This window comes from Anas acuta, chromosome 26 (assembly GCF_963932015.1).
Source record: "Anas acuta chromosome 26, bAnaAcu1.1, whole genome shotgun sequence".
NCBI lineage: Eukaryota > Metazoa > Chordata > Aves > Anseriformes > Anatidae > Anas > Anas acuta.
In genome coordinates, this window is record NC_089004.1 from 3,045,126 (window position 1) to 3,059,497 (window position 14,372).

General features: G+C 69.0%; 2 protein-coding genes across 3 annotated transcripts; both read left to right on the forward strand.

Moving 5' to 3' along the window:
• Positions 1 to 94: 94 nt before the first annotated feature.
• On the forward strand, positions 95 to 5,741 carry YJU2 (YJU2 splicing factor homolog). 2 transcript variants are annotated; one of them, XR_011090053.1, is made up of 8 exons: positions 95 to 227; positions 1,148 to 1,248; positions 1,480 to 1,624; positions 1,894 to 2,028; positions 2,331 to 2,512; positions 2,879 to 3,040; positions 4,413 to 4,566; positions 5,204 to 5,741. XR_011090053.1 is itself a non-coding variant. In XM_068661743.1 (8 exons), exons 1-8 carry the CDS (start codon positions 204 to 206, stop codon positions 5,302 to 5,304), a joined length of 963 nt encoding a protein of 320 aa, XP_068517844.1. In that variant the 5' UTR covers positions 96 to 203; the 3' UTR covers positions 5,305 to 5,741. The 2 variants fall into 2 exon arrangements, 1 of the variants encoding a protein (XP_068517844.1); XM_068661743.1 differs by having other exon boundaries at positions 96 to 227; positions 2,920 to 3,040.
• A 1,172-nt stretch (positions 5,742 to 6,913) lies between these two features.
• Positions 6,914 to 9,815, forward strand: SHD (Src homology 2 domain containing transforming protein D). Its single transcript, XM_068661432.1, is given in 7 exon segments — positions 6,914 to 7,124; positions 7,127 to 7,221; positions 7,730 to 7,820; positions 7,959 to 8,171; positions 8,604 to 8,742; positions 9,220 to 9,339; positions 9,589 to 9,815. Coding segments are annotated over 7 exon segments (924 nt in total). The 5' UTR covers positions 6,914 to 7,045; the 3' UTR covers positions 9,776 to 9,815.
• The last annotated feature ends 4,557 nt before the right edge of the window (positions 9,816 to 14,372 follow it).

Below are 14,372 nucleotides of genomic sequence, written 5' to 3' on the forward strand. Positions count from 1 at the left end.
GCCGCGCCGGGCGGCCCCTTTAGGCGGTTGCACGCGAGGCTTCATCTCGCTGACGGGCAGCAGAACCGACCAATGGCAGACGCGGAGCTCTGAGGCGGAGCCAATGAGCGGCGGGAGGGGGCGGGCGCTGTTTCCAGGAAGCGGCTGCGGGCGCGGCGGCGGCTGTCGGTGGGCGAGGGGGGGGCCGGGGGCGCAGCGCAGCCATGTCGGAACGGAAAGTCTTGAACGTGAGGAGGGGGGGGCCGAGGGGGGGGTGGGGAGGGCGTCCCCGGGGCCTCCCGGGTGTCCCCGGTCGCTCCTGGGGCTGGGGGGGGGGAATGGGGCTCCCAAGGGTGGGGGGCGCCCCGTGCTGGGGGGGGGAGGGGGCCTGAGGGGTCGGGGGGGGGCTTAGGGGAGGCCTGGGGGGTTTAGGGGCCATGGGGGGGGCTTTGGGGCTGAGGGGGGGCTTAGGGACTGAGTTGAGGGCATTAGGGGGGGGTTTAAGGGCTGAGGGTGGGCGCTTAGGGGGGACTTAGGGAATGGGGGGGGCTTAGGGGGAGGTTAAGGGTCATAGGGAGGCTGGGGGGGGGCAGAGGGGTTTAGGGGCTCGGGGGGTGGGGGCTCTAGGGGGGTTTAAGGACCCAGGAGTGGGCCATGGGGAGGGGTAGGGGATAGGGGGTGGCTTTAGGGGGGTTTAGGGGCCGGGGAGGACCTTGGGGGGGGTTAGTGGCTGAGGGGAGGCCTTGGGGGGGGGCTTAGGGGCTGAGGAGGGGGCCTGGGGGCTGATGGGGGGCTTAAGAACTGAGGGCAGGGGGTTAAGGGTGGGGGGTTAGGGGCTGAGGGAGGGTCCTTGGGGAGAGGGGGAGGGCTTGGGGACTGAGGGGAGGCTTAGGGACCAAAGTGGGGGCTTGGGGGCTTCCTTGTGGGGTCACCAGCTGGCCCCGGGTGTGTGTGGGGAGTCTCAGGCAGGTGGGGCGGGGGTCCTGGCCATACCTGGGGGGGGCTGCTTAGGGCAGGAGGCTCCCAAATCCCCCAAGGGCTGGGGGTGCGGAGAGCGAGGGCTCAGAATCAGACAGACAGACGGACAGACAAACAGACGTCCTGCTCTGACCTGCTCTGAGCCCCGTGGGGTGCCCGGCACGCGACCATCTCGCCTCTGTCCCCGCAGAAATACTACCCACCCGACTTTGACCCTGCTAAGATCCCAAAGCTCAAGCTCCCGAAGGACCGGCAGTATGTGGTGCGCCTCATGGCTCCCTTCAACATGCGGTGAGAGGGGCCGGGCCTCGGGGACAACCGGGGGGTAAGGGGGGGGGGAAATGGCACGGGGAATCCTGCCCCGCGCTGCGGGGAGAGATGCCGGGGGGGATTCGGGGCTTGCTCTGAGTTTCCAGAGCAGAAAACTTGCTCAGAATGTGGGCTGGCAGGCACTCGGGCTGTTCTTTGTCTTTTTTTTCCTCTCCTAATGATGGTTGTGGACTTCTCTCTTTTTTTTTCCAGGTGCAAGACGTGCGGTGAGTACATCTACAAGGGGAAGAAGTTCAACGCCCGCAAGGAGACCGTCCAGAACGAGGTGTACCTGGGGCTGCCCATCTTCCGCTTCTACATCAAGTGCACACGCTGCCTGGCAGAGATCACCTTCAAGGTGAAGTGTGCCGGGGGCTCGAGCGAGCTCTGGGGGCACGGGGTCTGCCCGTATCCCGTGGGGAAAGGGCTGCCAAATCCCACAGAGGCCAAATCTGAGCGCGTGCTGTTGCTCTCTCCCCTCTGTGTCAGTCTGGAGCACAACGAGGGGCTGGGGCTGGTTGTCTGCCCTCGGGGGGGGATGAAATCGGGAAATGTTTGCCCACAGCTCTGGAAGCGGCCGTGGAGTTGCCCCCATCTGATGATTTTGCTGCCTTGCCTCTTCCTTAGACAGACCCCGAGAACACCGACTACACCATGGAGCACGGCGCCACGCGCAACTTCCAGGCGGAGAAACTCCTGGAGGAAGAGGAGAAGAGGATGCAGAAGGAGAGGGAAGAGGAAGAGCTGAACAATCCCATGAAGGTGCCGGGCCGGGCCCTTCCCTGCAGAGGGCACTCACTCCTCTCTCATCCTGCCTGCCTCTGTCCTGCCGAGCAGGGGGTGACTTTTGGCAGCCCCTGGGGCTGGCTGGAGCCACCTCTGCCCTCAGGAGCTTTTCTCCTGGGCTTAAATTCATGAGAGGCTGTGACCTGCCCTGTTTTTTCCTACCGTGCCTCAGGCTCAGAAATGAGGACGAGCTTTTTGGTGCTGGGAGCGGGTGGGGAGGCCGTGCTTGCCCCTCCTGGCACCTCGTCTGAGCCCGGCTCCCTCCCGGCCCCCCCCAGGTCCTGGAGAACCGAACCAAGGACTCCAAGCTGGAGATGGAGGTCCTGGAGAACCTGCAGGAGCTGAAGGAGCTCAACCAGCGCCAGGCCAACGTGGACTTCGAGGCCATGCTGCGGCAGTACAAGGAGTACGAGGAGGAGCAGAAGCGCAGGGAGCAAGAGGAGGACGAGCAGGAGATGAAGTGAGTGGGGCTGGAGGCGCTCCCCCGGGCGGGCAGTGACACCCCCGTGGCCCTGAAACGAGGGGGTTGTAGGAGCTGGGGGTGGGGGGGGCACATTCCAGAGCAGGCTGTGAGGAGATGGGAGCTGATTTGGCCTGGGAAGGTGCTTGGGGAGGGGGAGAGCTGCAGGTGGTGGGGGTGAGGGGGATTTGGCATCGTTGGTGGATCTGGTGGGGGGGTCTGGGCTGCTGCCAGGACCTCACCCCCTCTGAGAACAGTCCTCGTGTGAGGGGAGAGGCTCTGTGCCTAGCTCAGGCTGCGTGTTGTGGTGCTTCCAAGCCTTGGGCACCGCTCCGAGGTGACTTCTAAAAAAAAAACAATCAATAGAACCTGTGAGGAGGCAGCTCCTGAGCTCTCTCTGCTCTCAGAGCCATGCTGGAGGAGGTGCAGAACCGGCGCCTGCTGGTCGACTCGGACTCGGACGAAGAAGCTGCAAAGCCCTCCACGAAGCCCAGAGCAAAAACGAAACCCACGGACATCCTGCAGGAGGTGAGCGGGGAGGCAGAGCCTCCTCCCCCTGCCCAGAGCTGCCGGCCCTGCTGTCTGCTATGTGTCAGCAGCTCAAAACGAGCCGTGCTGCGCAGAGGCAGGGCTCAGCTGGGGATTTCAGGCTGCCTGCTGACAAAGGGGACGCTCCCAGCTGGCGGCGAGCTGCCCCCGTCCTCGCTCGGGATGTGGCTTCCCTTCCCTCTCAGCCCTAAAAGTTCAGGCTCCCCCGTGCCTCGAGCCCACCTCAGCCACGATTCCAGAACCCTGAGGGCTGCCAGGAGTGAAACAACCACTGGGATCAGCCTCTGCTTTGCCTCTCTGCTCTCCATGTCAGAGATGTGCAGGACAAAAGGGCTTTTTTAGTGCTCAGCTTGCAGGGGAGGGATTATCCCCGCAGCCTGGCCCCCTGTGCTGCTCTGGTGTCGATCCGTGCCCGCGGGGACCTCCTCCCGTTGGGGAGAATCAAAGCTTGGAGCCTGCCGGGGTTAATCCCAGCCGTGTGCCCTGGCCCGGCACTAATCCGCGGGCCCTGGGGATTGGATTCGGCGCCCGGACCACCTGCAGGCAGCAGCGCCCGGCTGGCGGAGCTCACGCAGCCCCGCGGCTCGCATCTGGCTGCTCCTCGTCGGGCTGGGGATGTGCACGGCCGGGTTAACAGCCACGGGCAGTGGGGGGCTCGTCTCTGAGGCTGTTCTGCAGCTGTCCAGGGCTGTGTTGGCTGTCCTTGTGTGTCCTGCTGGTGCCAGCAGCTCTGCGGGGAGGATCACGGAGCTGCAGGGGCTGGCAGGGCCCTCAGAGCTCCCCGGGCCCAACCCCCCTGCCAAAGCAGTTCCCCAGAGCAGGCTGCCCAGGGAGGCGTCCAGACGGGCCTTGAATATCTGCAGAGAAGGAGCCCCCCCAGCCTCCCTGGGCAGCCTGTCCCAGCGCTCCGGCACCCTCCCCGGGAAGAAGTTCTTTGGCGTGTTGGTGCGGAACTGCCTGGGCTCCATTTGGTGGCCACTGCCCCTTGTCCTGTCCCCACAGAGCCCTGAGAAGAGGTTGGCCATGTCCCTCTGTCTGCCACCCCTCAGCTCTTTCCAGACACTGCTCAGATCCCCTCTCAGCCTTCTCTTCCCAAGGCTGCCCAGCCCCAGCTCTCTCAGCCTCTCCTCCCAGGGGAGATGCTCCAGGCCCCGGCTCCTCTTTGTGGCCTCCGCTGGGCTCTCTCCAGGAGCTCCCTGCCCTTTTTGCACCCATTTTGCATCCAACACCCCCCTCGGCTGCTCCAAGCAGCTCTCCTTGTGCCCCTCACCCTTCACACCGCTGCTTTTATCATTCCTCCTTCCCCCTCTGCCTCCTGACCCCCTCCCTGACGCCCTCCTCCTCTCTGCAGGACCCCCAGCCCCAGATCAAGAAGCAGAAGACGGAGAGCTGGGAGCGCAGCGTGGGGAAGCTGAGCAGCAGGTCGCAGCTGGCCGGGCTGGTGGCGGTGAGGAAGCCGAAGCCCCCCAGCACCCCAGCAAACAGCACCGAGAGCCACGGCGCCGGTAACTGCACGGGAGGGGGGGGGGGGTCAGGCTGGCTCCTGGGGGGGTTTGTGGCAGCAGCCGGTTATTAATGAGCTCTGCTGTTAAACCCAACTCTGGTTTTGGAGGCCAAATGCTCCCAAGTCAAGGGAAGGTCGCTGGGGTTTGGGGCCTGATGACAAAAACTGCCCCAGCTGCGGGATTTGGGGCCCTGGAACAAGCGGGGAGAGCAGTTGGGGTCCTGCTTCCTGCCCCAGGAGCTGGAGATTTTTGGGAGGAGTGGGCGAGGCGATCAGCTCCGGGCTGTTTGTTCCTCAGCGTTGTGCTTAGCCAGCCCCTGTGCCCTCAGGGGGTGTCTGGGGGCTGCGTTTGCCCCTTTTTCATTCATTTTCTCCATTTTTCATTCACTTTTCATTCATTTTCTCCATTTTTCATTCACTTTTCATTCATTTTCTCCAGCCTGGGGCTTCCCAGGACCCAGCTCCGAGCTGCCGCGGGCTCTGTCCCCATGCTGGCAGCTCCCAACCTGGAGCCGGCTCCTCTCCTCCCTCCCCGTGCCCAAAAATCCCCCCCCGGGGGCACCCGCACCCCCCAGCACCGCTTCTGAGGGGGGGCTCCGCACACCTCTGATCCTTGCTGCTCTCTTTTTGCCTTCCAGGCTCAATTCCCCCGGCCACAGGCACCTCCTCGTCCTCATCCTCGTCCTCCCTGGGCTTGCTGGGGGCGTATTCGGACAGCGAGGACGGCGCCAGCGACTGAGGAGCTGCCCCCCCAGCACCGTCTGCAGAGCTGCACCGCGATGGGGGGGTCCTGGGGGGCTTGCAGCCCACCTGGGGTCCCAAAACCAGCGTGGGACGCAGCCAGCCCCCAGCAGGGACCCTCTGCCTGCCCCCCCCGGCCACACCGTGCCCCCACCCGGCACCCGCAGCGTGTTCTGAGCACCAGGAGTGGGGAATTTCCCATCCCACTGCCCCCCCCCATGTACTCACCCCCCCGGGGCCTCCCCCCTGCCCCACAGCCCCGCAGGGGGGGAGGCAGGAGCTCAGCACCCTCCTTTGTGCCCCCCCCCCCAAAAAAAAAAAAACTCCCCCTTCTCGGGCACGGAGTTTCTCCTGCCCCCTCCCACGGTGGGGGGGGGTCAGATGCTGCTGTGGGGGGGTGGCTGTGGGAGGGGGCAATAAATGGGATGTGTCAGAGCCGCTTCTTCCTTCGTCTTCTTGGGGGGGGGGGGCAGCTTTATCCACAAGGCACGCGTGTAAAAAAAAAAAAGGGGGGGACCCTCAGCCACGTCGGCCCCCCCCCCAGCCGGGCTGGGGCTGCTCTGCCCCTCGTGCTCAGCCCCCGGTGTTAATTTCCTCCTTGTCAAGGCCTCCCCCTTTAGCCCCCCCCCCTCTAATTGATGAGCTGCTCTTCGCTAATTAACCGCCTCTCAGAGCCTGGCAAATGGGCTCTGGCGTGGGCCGCGGGGGGGGGCTTTGTGGGGTGCTTTTGGGATCTGGGGCTTTGTGGGGTGGTTCTGGGAGAGGGGGGGGGAAGGGGAAGCCCCCCCCCAGGCTGTGGTGCTGGGGCTAATTAGCATTCCGTGCGCACGCAGTAATTAGCCCTCCTCAAATATTAATGCTGGATTTGGGGCTCCAGCCCCGGGCTCTGCTTGATGGGGGCTGGCGGGGGGGGGGGGGGGCTCTGTGGGACCACCAAAGCCCCCCCCGGTCCCCCCCCAGCCCCCTCCCCACCTCCCAGCTCTTGTGTGTGCCCCCCCCCGTGCTTCCAGGAAGGGAAACCTTTGTTCTGGGAAGGGATGAGGTGGGGGGGGCAACCGGGGGGGGCCCTGACCCTTCCCCCCCCACCCCATACAATCCTCGAGCCCCCCCGCAGGGGCAGAGGGGGGGGCACGGCCTCCTGCCCCTGCTGATGGGGCCAGGGGGCTGCGGGTGGCCTTGTGGCACGGGGGGGCTCCTGTCCCCCCCCCCAGGCTCCTATGGGGGGGTGGGGGCCTCCTGTGTGCCCCCCCCATGACCGAGACAGCCCCCCCGACCCTTCCCAGAGCTGGGGGGGGGCACAAAGCGGGGGTCCCCTGAGCTTCGGGTGCCCTCCCCCCCCCATTGTGCCCCCAACCCACAAACAGTGCCGGGGGGGGGGCTCTCAACCTCCCCCCTCACCCCCACGTCGCGCAGGGGGGGGCGCCCTGCGACCACCACCCCCGGGGGGGGGGGTCCCGGTGGTCCCCCCCCCCCCACCGGGGTCACACCCCCTTCCCCTCCCCTCTTAACCCCCTCCTCCCGGTACCGGCGCCCCCCCCCCCGGTTCCTTTTCCCCCCCCTCGTTGCCGGTGTCCCCCCCCCCCTTTTACCGGCGAGGCGGGGGCTGGGGGGGGGGGGCCGGGGGGCTCCGGTCCTCTCCGTGCAGCGGCGGCGACACAAAGCGGCTCCCGGCGGTGGCGGCGGCGGCTGCGGGGGGGTCCCGGTGCCCCCCCCCACCCCCCCCCGGTGCCGGTCCCGTTATGGCCAAGTGGCTCCGGGACTACCTGGGCCGGGGGGCCCGGCGTTCCCCCCCCCGGCCGCCCCAACCCGATTACAGCGCTACCGGCACCGGCCCCCCCCCGCCGCTTCCCCCCGGCACCGTTTGGTGAGGGTGGGGGGCGCGGGGATGGGGGGGGGGCGCCGCCGACCGGAGCAGGTAGGAACCGGGGGGGGGGACACGGGGGGGGACACCGGGAAGGGAGGCCGAGGATGGGGGGGGGACAACGGGGAGGATGGGGTTTTATGGGGGGGGGAGCGGGGAGTGGGGAAGGGGGGGGGGGTTGGGGGGCTGGGGGGGTGCAGAGGTGGGGCTGGGGGGGGCTGGGGGGAACTGAGGGCAAGGGGGGGGACTGGGGGAGGAGAGGGGGGCTGATGGCTGTGGGGGGGCTGCGGGGGGGGAACTGGGGTTACTGGGAGAGGGAAGTGGGCAGGGGGCTGGGGGGGGGGAGTTATGGGGGGGGGGACTTATGGGGGGGGGAGAAGGGGACAGGGCACAAAGGAACCGGGTAGGAGGGACCGGGAAGGGGCTGGGGGGGCACCCACAGCAGGGAATGGGGGGGTCCAGAGGGGTCCTGAGGGGGGGTCCCCGGGGTTGGGGACCTGTGTGGGGTGCGGGGGGGGTACCGGGGGGGGGGGTCCCGTCCCACCCAGGCCCCCCCGTGCAGTGCCCCAACGAGAGCGAGTACTCGGAGCCCTTCGAGGGGGAGCAGGACGCGGTGCCCGAGGGGGGCACCGAGGACCCCGGGGAGGCTGCAGGTGGGTGACGCTGCCCCCCCCACACCCCACACCCCCTCCCCGTGTTTTTTTTTTGGGGGGGGTGTCTGACACCCCAGGGTGCCCCCCCCCTACGTGCGTCGTGGCCCCGCTGCGCCTCCCAGCCCTGCCCATCCCCAGGGTGCCCGCAGCGGGGCGAGGGCAAGAGGCCGAGAGCCCGGGGGGGGGCACAGCTCTACGACACCCCCTACGAGGGCTGGGAGAAGGCGGCCGAGGGCTCGGGGGGGGCCACGGCCCGGGACAGCCGCCTGCCCCGCGACGACGAGCGCCCGGCCGACGAGTACGACCAGCCCTGGGAGTGGAAGAAGGATCACATCTCACGGGCATTCGCAGGTGCCCGAACCCCCCAGACCCCCCCCCCCTCCAGACCTGTGGGTACCTCCTGGGGGTCCCCCAGCCCCACATCTCCCCGCTGGGACCCCCCCCCCCGGCATCCCCCAGTGCTCCTGCGCAGCACCCTTGGGACCCTGCTACGGGTGGGTGCCACCGGGTATCGCCCCACACAATCCCAGGGGGCCCCCGGCCCCATTGCCCCCCCGACACCAATGGGTTCCTCCCGGGGGGGTGCAATGGGGCATCACGGCGAGGCAGAGCCTGGGGGGGGACACCCACAGGGAGGGGGACACCCACGGGGGGGACACCCAGGGTCACCCCTTGGTGCTCCGGCACCGCAGGCGGGTGGCCCAGCTGCTGGTGTCCCCATGAATCAGGTGGGGGTACTGGGACCCCCCCCGGTGGGTGACGCCCCCCCCCCTGTCCCTGCAGTGCAGTTTGAGAGCCCCGAGCGCTCCCCCAGCCACTCCCGGCAGCCGCCGCGGCCCCCCCGGCCCCCCCCGGGCAGCAGATCGGGCTGCCCCCCCAGCCCGGGGCACGTGGACACCTCCCTGCCTCTGGAGAAGCAGACGTGAGTCTGGGGGGGGGGACACAACACACACAGACCCCGCACCCTTGGGGGGTTCCCTTCCTCTTTGGGGTGGCCCCAACGTCCCGGTGGGAGGCACCGAGTGAGGGTGCCCCACAGGTGGGCCCTGTGGCGTGGGGGGGTGCCCATGGCACAGGAGGGTGCCTGTGGTGTAGGGGGGGTCCCCGTGGCACGGAGGGGTCCCCGTGGCACGGAGGGGTCCCCACGGCAGGGACATCTGTCCTGCACCCCATGGGGCAGGTGGGTCCTCAGGGTCCTTTGGGGTGGCTGTGTCCCCCCATGGTGTCGGGGCACAGACAGGTCCCCGCGGCACGGCCCAGCCCCATGTGCTCATGCAGGGGTAGGACAGAGGGATGCAGACGGGTCCTGGGGTCACGGGTGCTGTGTTTTGGGGTGCTGTGTTTTGGGGTGCTGTGTTTTTGGGGTGCTGTGTTTTGGGGTGACGGCGGCTCCGTGCAGGTGGTACCACGGCCCCATTGGGCGGGCGGGCGCGGAGACGCTGCTGGCGCTGTGCCGCGAGGGCAGCTTCTTGGTGCGGGACTGTGAGACCAGCCCTGAGGACTACTCGCTCTCGCTCAGGTGAGTGGGGGGCCAGAAACCCCCTGGGGGAGAACCCGAGCACCTTTGTGGGGTTGGGGTCAGGACGGGGCTGTGCACGTGGTGCATTTTTGTGCTCGCACCCCTGCGCGCAGCGTGCGCGTGCACGTCCCCCCCACGCTGATATTGCACACATGGGGCCAAGACCGTGCCCCACGTGCCTCAGTTTCCCCCCGTGTGCCTCAGTTTCCCCTCCCGTGCCTCAGTTTCCCCCCCCCATACCCCCCACAGGAGCAGCCACGGCTTCGTGCACGTGAAGCTGACGAGGACGCGGGAGCGACACTTCGTGCTGGGGCGCGCGGGGGCCGCCTTCCCCTCGGTGCCCGAGGCCGTGAGGCACTACACGGCGCGGGCGCTGCCCATCCGCGGTGCCCGCCACCTCTCCCTGCTCTACCCGGTGGCCGCGCAGCCCCCGTGACCCCCGGTGCCCCCCATTAAAGGCCGACGCGTGGCCGTGCTCTCCATGCGCTCCGTGCGCTCCGTGGCGCGTAGGCTCCAGACGCGCCGGGGGCTGTGGTGTGGGGGGAGAGGGGTGACACCCCCATGGGGGGGATGAGCCAGGCTCCGGTCACCCTTCTCATCCCGGGAAGGGCTGCTCGGGGTCCCCGGGGTCCCCGGGTGCAGAAGGGGGGAGCTGATGGTGGTGCCCCCCCCCCCCTCCGTACTCCGGCAGGGCTGGGAATGGGGCGAGCGCTTCCGGAGCGGTGGCTGCGGCCGCTGCATGCCTGGGTGCAAATTGAAACGAGGCCACGGGACCGCAGAGCAGCTTCCCTGAAATGGGGAGGGGGGGCCCAGGGGGGCTGCAGAGCCTGCTGGCCACGCGTTGTCCCCCCCCCTTCCCACCCCAGCCCCAGACATGTGTGTCCCCTGCCCCCTGCGGCCCGAGCCCACCCGTGCTGGGGAGGTTGCGCTGGGGGCACCCTGAATTTGGCACCGGTTGCCCCCCCACCCCCCCACCACGGGTGGGTGTTGCGGGTGCTGCACAGAAGACAGGAAGCGGGGTTGCAGGGTGCTGCACATCTTTTTGGGGGGGCTTTTCCTGTTTAAAGCAGCCCCAGGCGCCGCCACTCCCCTGCCAGCGCAGACAACCGGGGCCTCTGGGGCCCGGCGCGGGGCGTTTGGGGGTGCTCTCCGGGGGGGGGCACCCTCAGGGCCAGTGGGGTGCCCCCACCCATGGTACACGTTGCTCTTTGTCACCTTCTGGGGGGGGGCAATCACTCCTTGGGGGTCCGTGCCGAGCGGGGCAGCATGTTCATGTAGGTGGCTGTGTCTGAGGGGCGGCGGGCGTTGGGGGGAGCAGGGCCGGGCACCCCCAGCCCTGGTCCCCAAAACACGGCCCCCGGGGGGGCTGGCACAGCCAGGGGACTTCCTGAGGACACCCAGGGGGTCCCTTGGGTGCCCCCCCCATCCCCGGAGGTGCACGGGGTGAGCCCCGATGGAGCAGCCAAGGTTGAGCAGGGGAAGGGGAGCGGGGCAGGAGGGCACGGGGGGGGTCTCCAAGAACGGGGCAAATGCTCTGGGGGAGGTGGGGGGGGGTATTGGGGCACGGGAGGAGGGGGGCACAGGGAATTTGGGCATAACGGAAAATTTGGGAAGGGGTGGGAAAGGCGGGCATGGGGGGGTTTGGGCACGGGGTAGGACGGGGCGGGCAGGGGGGGTATTTGGGGATGGGGGAGTGGGCAGGGGGGTTACCTGCTCTCCTGCGCCAGTGCCGGTGGCCGAGGAAGGCCAGCACGAAGAGGAGGAAGGCGCCCCCCAGGGCCCCCCGCCAGCCCCCCCGCCAGCCCCTGCAAGGACAGGGGCCACCATGTCACCATGTCCGCAGCTGGGCCACCACCGCAGCACCGCCGCTGCCGGGCCGGGGGGGGGCCAGCGGGGACACGCTTACCTGCCCCGTGTCCTGCCTCAGCTGCTGCTGCTGGGGGGGGGGGGGGGGGGGGAAACAGAATCAGGGCAGTGCCGGCCCCACTGTGCGCTGTCCCCATCCTGTCCCCATCCTGTCCCCGTCCCTCCTGCACCGTGTCCGCCCTGGACTGGGCAATTCCCCTGCCCAGACACCCCCTAACGCTCGGGGACAAGCCACAGCCCAGGGACCCCCCAGTACCCCCCCCCCCCCACAGCACCACATCCCAGGGACCCCCAATAACCCTCCCCCCCACACACATCCCAGAGACTCCCAGTAACCCCACCACCACCACACCACATCCCAGGGACCCCACTAACCCCCCCACCCCCCCCACCATCCCACATCCCCCAGTACAGCCCCCAGATGTACCCCATCCCATCCTCCCCCATTAAACCCCCCCTTGGGGCTGCCCAGGAAGGGCACAGAGCCAGGGTCTCCCCGTGCTGCACAGCGGGGGTGGCAGCACCCCAATGTCCCCAAACGTGTCCCCATCACCCCTGGGGGGGGGGGTTACCTGTGCTGACGGTGAGCACGGGTGCCGTTACCGGTGGCGGTGGCCAAGTGGGGGATCTCCAGGGTGACCCGGCACACGTAGCACCCCGCGTCCCCCCGGCCGTGCCCCGCTGGATGCTGAGGGGCGGCGATGGGGGGCTCCCAGGCGATGCTCAGCCCGGGGACGCAGGGGGCCGGTGGGTGGCAGCGGGGCCCATGCGGGCGCTGCACAGGACCCCCCCCCCCTGCGCCCTTCAGCCACTCCACGCGGAACATTTGGGGGGGGCTCCGGCGCCTCCACCAAGCACCCCAGGGCCACCCCTTCGCCCCGCCGCCACCCGCACCTCTGACGGGTCCTGGGTCACCCACAGGGCACCCGCTGTGGGGAACGGGGTTTGGGGGTCACATCACGGTGGTCCCAGGGGATGGGGAAACGGGGGGCTGGCTGCTGCCAGGGTGTCCCCCCCTGTGTCCTGTCCCCCCCCCAGTGCCACCGTGGCCGGATGGGGACACTGAGGCACGGCGGCGTCCTGCTTGTGGCCCCTGAGCACGCAGCGCTCTGTGCCTGGCTGTCCCCTCACTGCTGTCCCCTTCCTGCCCCCCCCTGACCATGTTCTGCCCCCCCCAATCTGCCCCCCTCACCTTGTCCCCCAGCCACAGCCGTGTCGCCCACCCCTGGCCCTCCCCACCGTGTCCCCACGTCTGTGCCCCAAACCCACCCGCTTCCCCCTAGATGTCCCTAGTGTCCCCCCTAACCCCCCTTGTCCCCCCATGTCCCCAGCTGTCACCCAGGGGCCGGCCCAAGCCCCACAACCCCTCAGTGCCCCCCACCCCAAGCCAGAGGGACCCAAACACCATCCCCTCTGTCCCCGTCCCCCCTCGCCACGTCCCCCACCACTCACCGCTGAGGAGGGGGGACGAAGACCCCAAGCCCCCACATCCCCATACTGGTGCCGGGGGGGCTCCGAGGGGCTCTGAGGGGCTCTGAGGGGCCGCCAATGTCCCCACGGGGGTCCCTGTCACCGCCGTGGGGCTGTCCCTGAGGTGTCCCGGCCTGCCATCGCCCCGCCGTGACGCCACGGCTTCCTGCCACCGCCACAGGGACGGGGATTGGGGGCAGGAACCAGGCCCGGGGGCAGCACCTGGCACCTGTGGGGCTGGGGTGACTCCCCCCGGACCCACATTTGGGGACGTGCCACCCGGGGACCCCTGTTTAATCCCCCCACATCCCTCCCGGTGGGGGGGCACGGCCTGCCCCAGAGCTGGGGGCTGTGGGGGGCAACGTGGAGTCACTGGGAGAAGTGGGAGGCTGGGGGGGCTCATACTGGGAGAACGCCCCCGCCCCAGTGTGTGCTGCTCTCCTGTCGTGTGTGTCCCCCCCCGGCTGGGGGACCCCCTCTGTCCCCCTCTGTCCCCCCCCCCCCACCCTGGGCACCCGCGTCCTGAGTTCCTCGGCCCCTTCCTGGGGGTCCCCCTGCCTGGGGGGGTGCCCAGACTATGGGGTGGGGGGGGGGTCTCATAGCCCTGAACCCCGCCCCGTTTGCCCCAAGGAGCTCAGGGTGCTGGCTTGGGATGGCTTTTGGGGGGGGGGCTGCCCTCCCCCAAGGGGGGGGGGGGGGGGGGGGGGGGGGGGGTCCCCATTTTCCTGGGGGGGGTCCCAGTGTTGGCTCTAGGGGGGTCAGAGGACCCTTGGGACACCCAGGGGTGTCAGTGGGCCCTGCTGGGGGGGGGCTCAGGACCCCGTTTTTCCCTGGGGGGGGGGGCTGCTTTTGGGGGGGGGGGGTCTCAGCCCTTTTTGGGGGGGTCTCAGCCCTTTTGGGGGGGGTCTCAGGGCCCCTCCCAGCACAGAGCGGACCCCCGGGGGTCTCCCATCCCGGTTCCCTACTTGACCCCCCCGTCTGGAGCCTCGGAGGCACCAAGGGGGGGGGCGAGGAGGCTGTGGGGGGGTCATTACAGCGGTTCCCCCCCCCCCAAAATAAAAAAGCCCCCCCCGGACTACATTTCCCAGCACGCCCCGCGCGGCCCCCCCGGACTACGGCTCCCGTCGTGCCCCGCGGGCGGGGCCGGGCCGGGGGGGCTCCGCTCCCCCTTTGTTGGCGGCGGCGGCGCCGAGCGGCGGGGGCGGCCCGGGATGGGAGAGCAGGTAACGGGGGGGGGGGGAGGGGGGGGGGGGAGATGGGGGGGGAGAGGGGATGGAGGAGGAGGGGGGGGGGAGAGATGGAGGGGGGGGGGATGGAGGAGTGGAGGGGGGGGGATGGAGGAGGGGGGGGAGGGATGGAAAGGGGAGGGGGGGGGAGGGAGGGGAGGGGGGGAAGGGGATATGGAGGGAGGGAGGATTTGGGGATGGAGGAAGAGGAGGAGAGAGGGAGGAAGGAGGGAGGGAGGGATGGAGGAGGGAGAGGTGAGGAAGAGGAGGGGGGAGGGAGGGGAGGGAGGGAGGGGGGAGAGGGATGGGGGAAGGGGGGGATGGAGAGGAGGAGGAAGGGAGGAAGAGGGGATGGAGGAAGAGGAAGAGAGATGGAGGAGAGGAGGGAGGGGATGGAGGGAGAGATGGGGGAAGAGTAGAAGGGGGGATGGAGGAAGAGGAGAAGAGATGGAGGAAGGAGGGATGAAGGGA

What these genes read in the sequence shown, in the direction of transcription:
- YJU2 (XM_068661743.1), top strand. Translation starts at nt 204, where the DNA reads ATGTCGGAACGGAAAGTCTTGAAC. An exon ending in CGGAACGGAAAGTCTTGAAC is followed by an intron (nt 228 to 1,147) that starts GTGAGGAGGGGG and finishes CTGTCCCCGCAG; the next exon opens with AAATACTACCCACCCGACTT. An exon ending in AGCTGAACAATCCCATGAAG is followed by an intron (nt 2,029 to 2,330) that starts GTGCCGGGCCGG and finishes GGCCCCCCCCAG; the next exon opens with GTCCTGGAGAACCGAACCAA.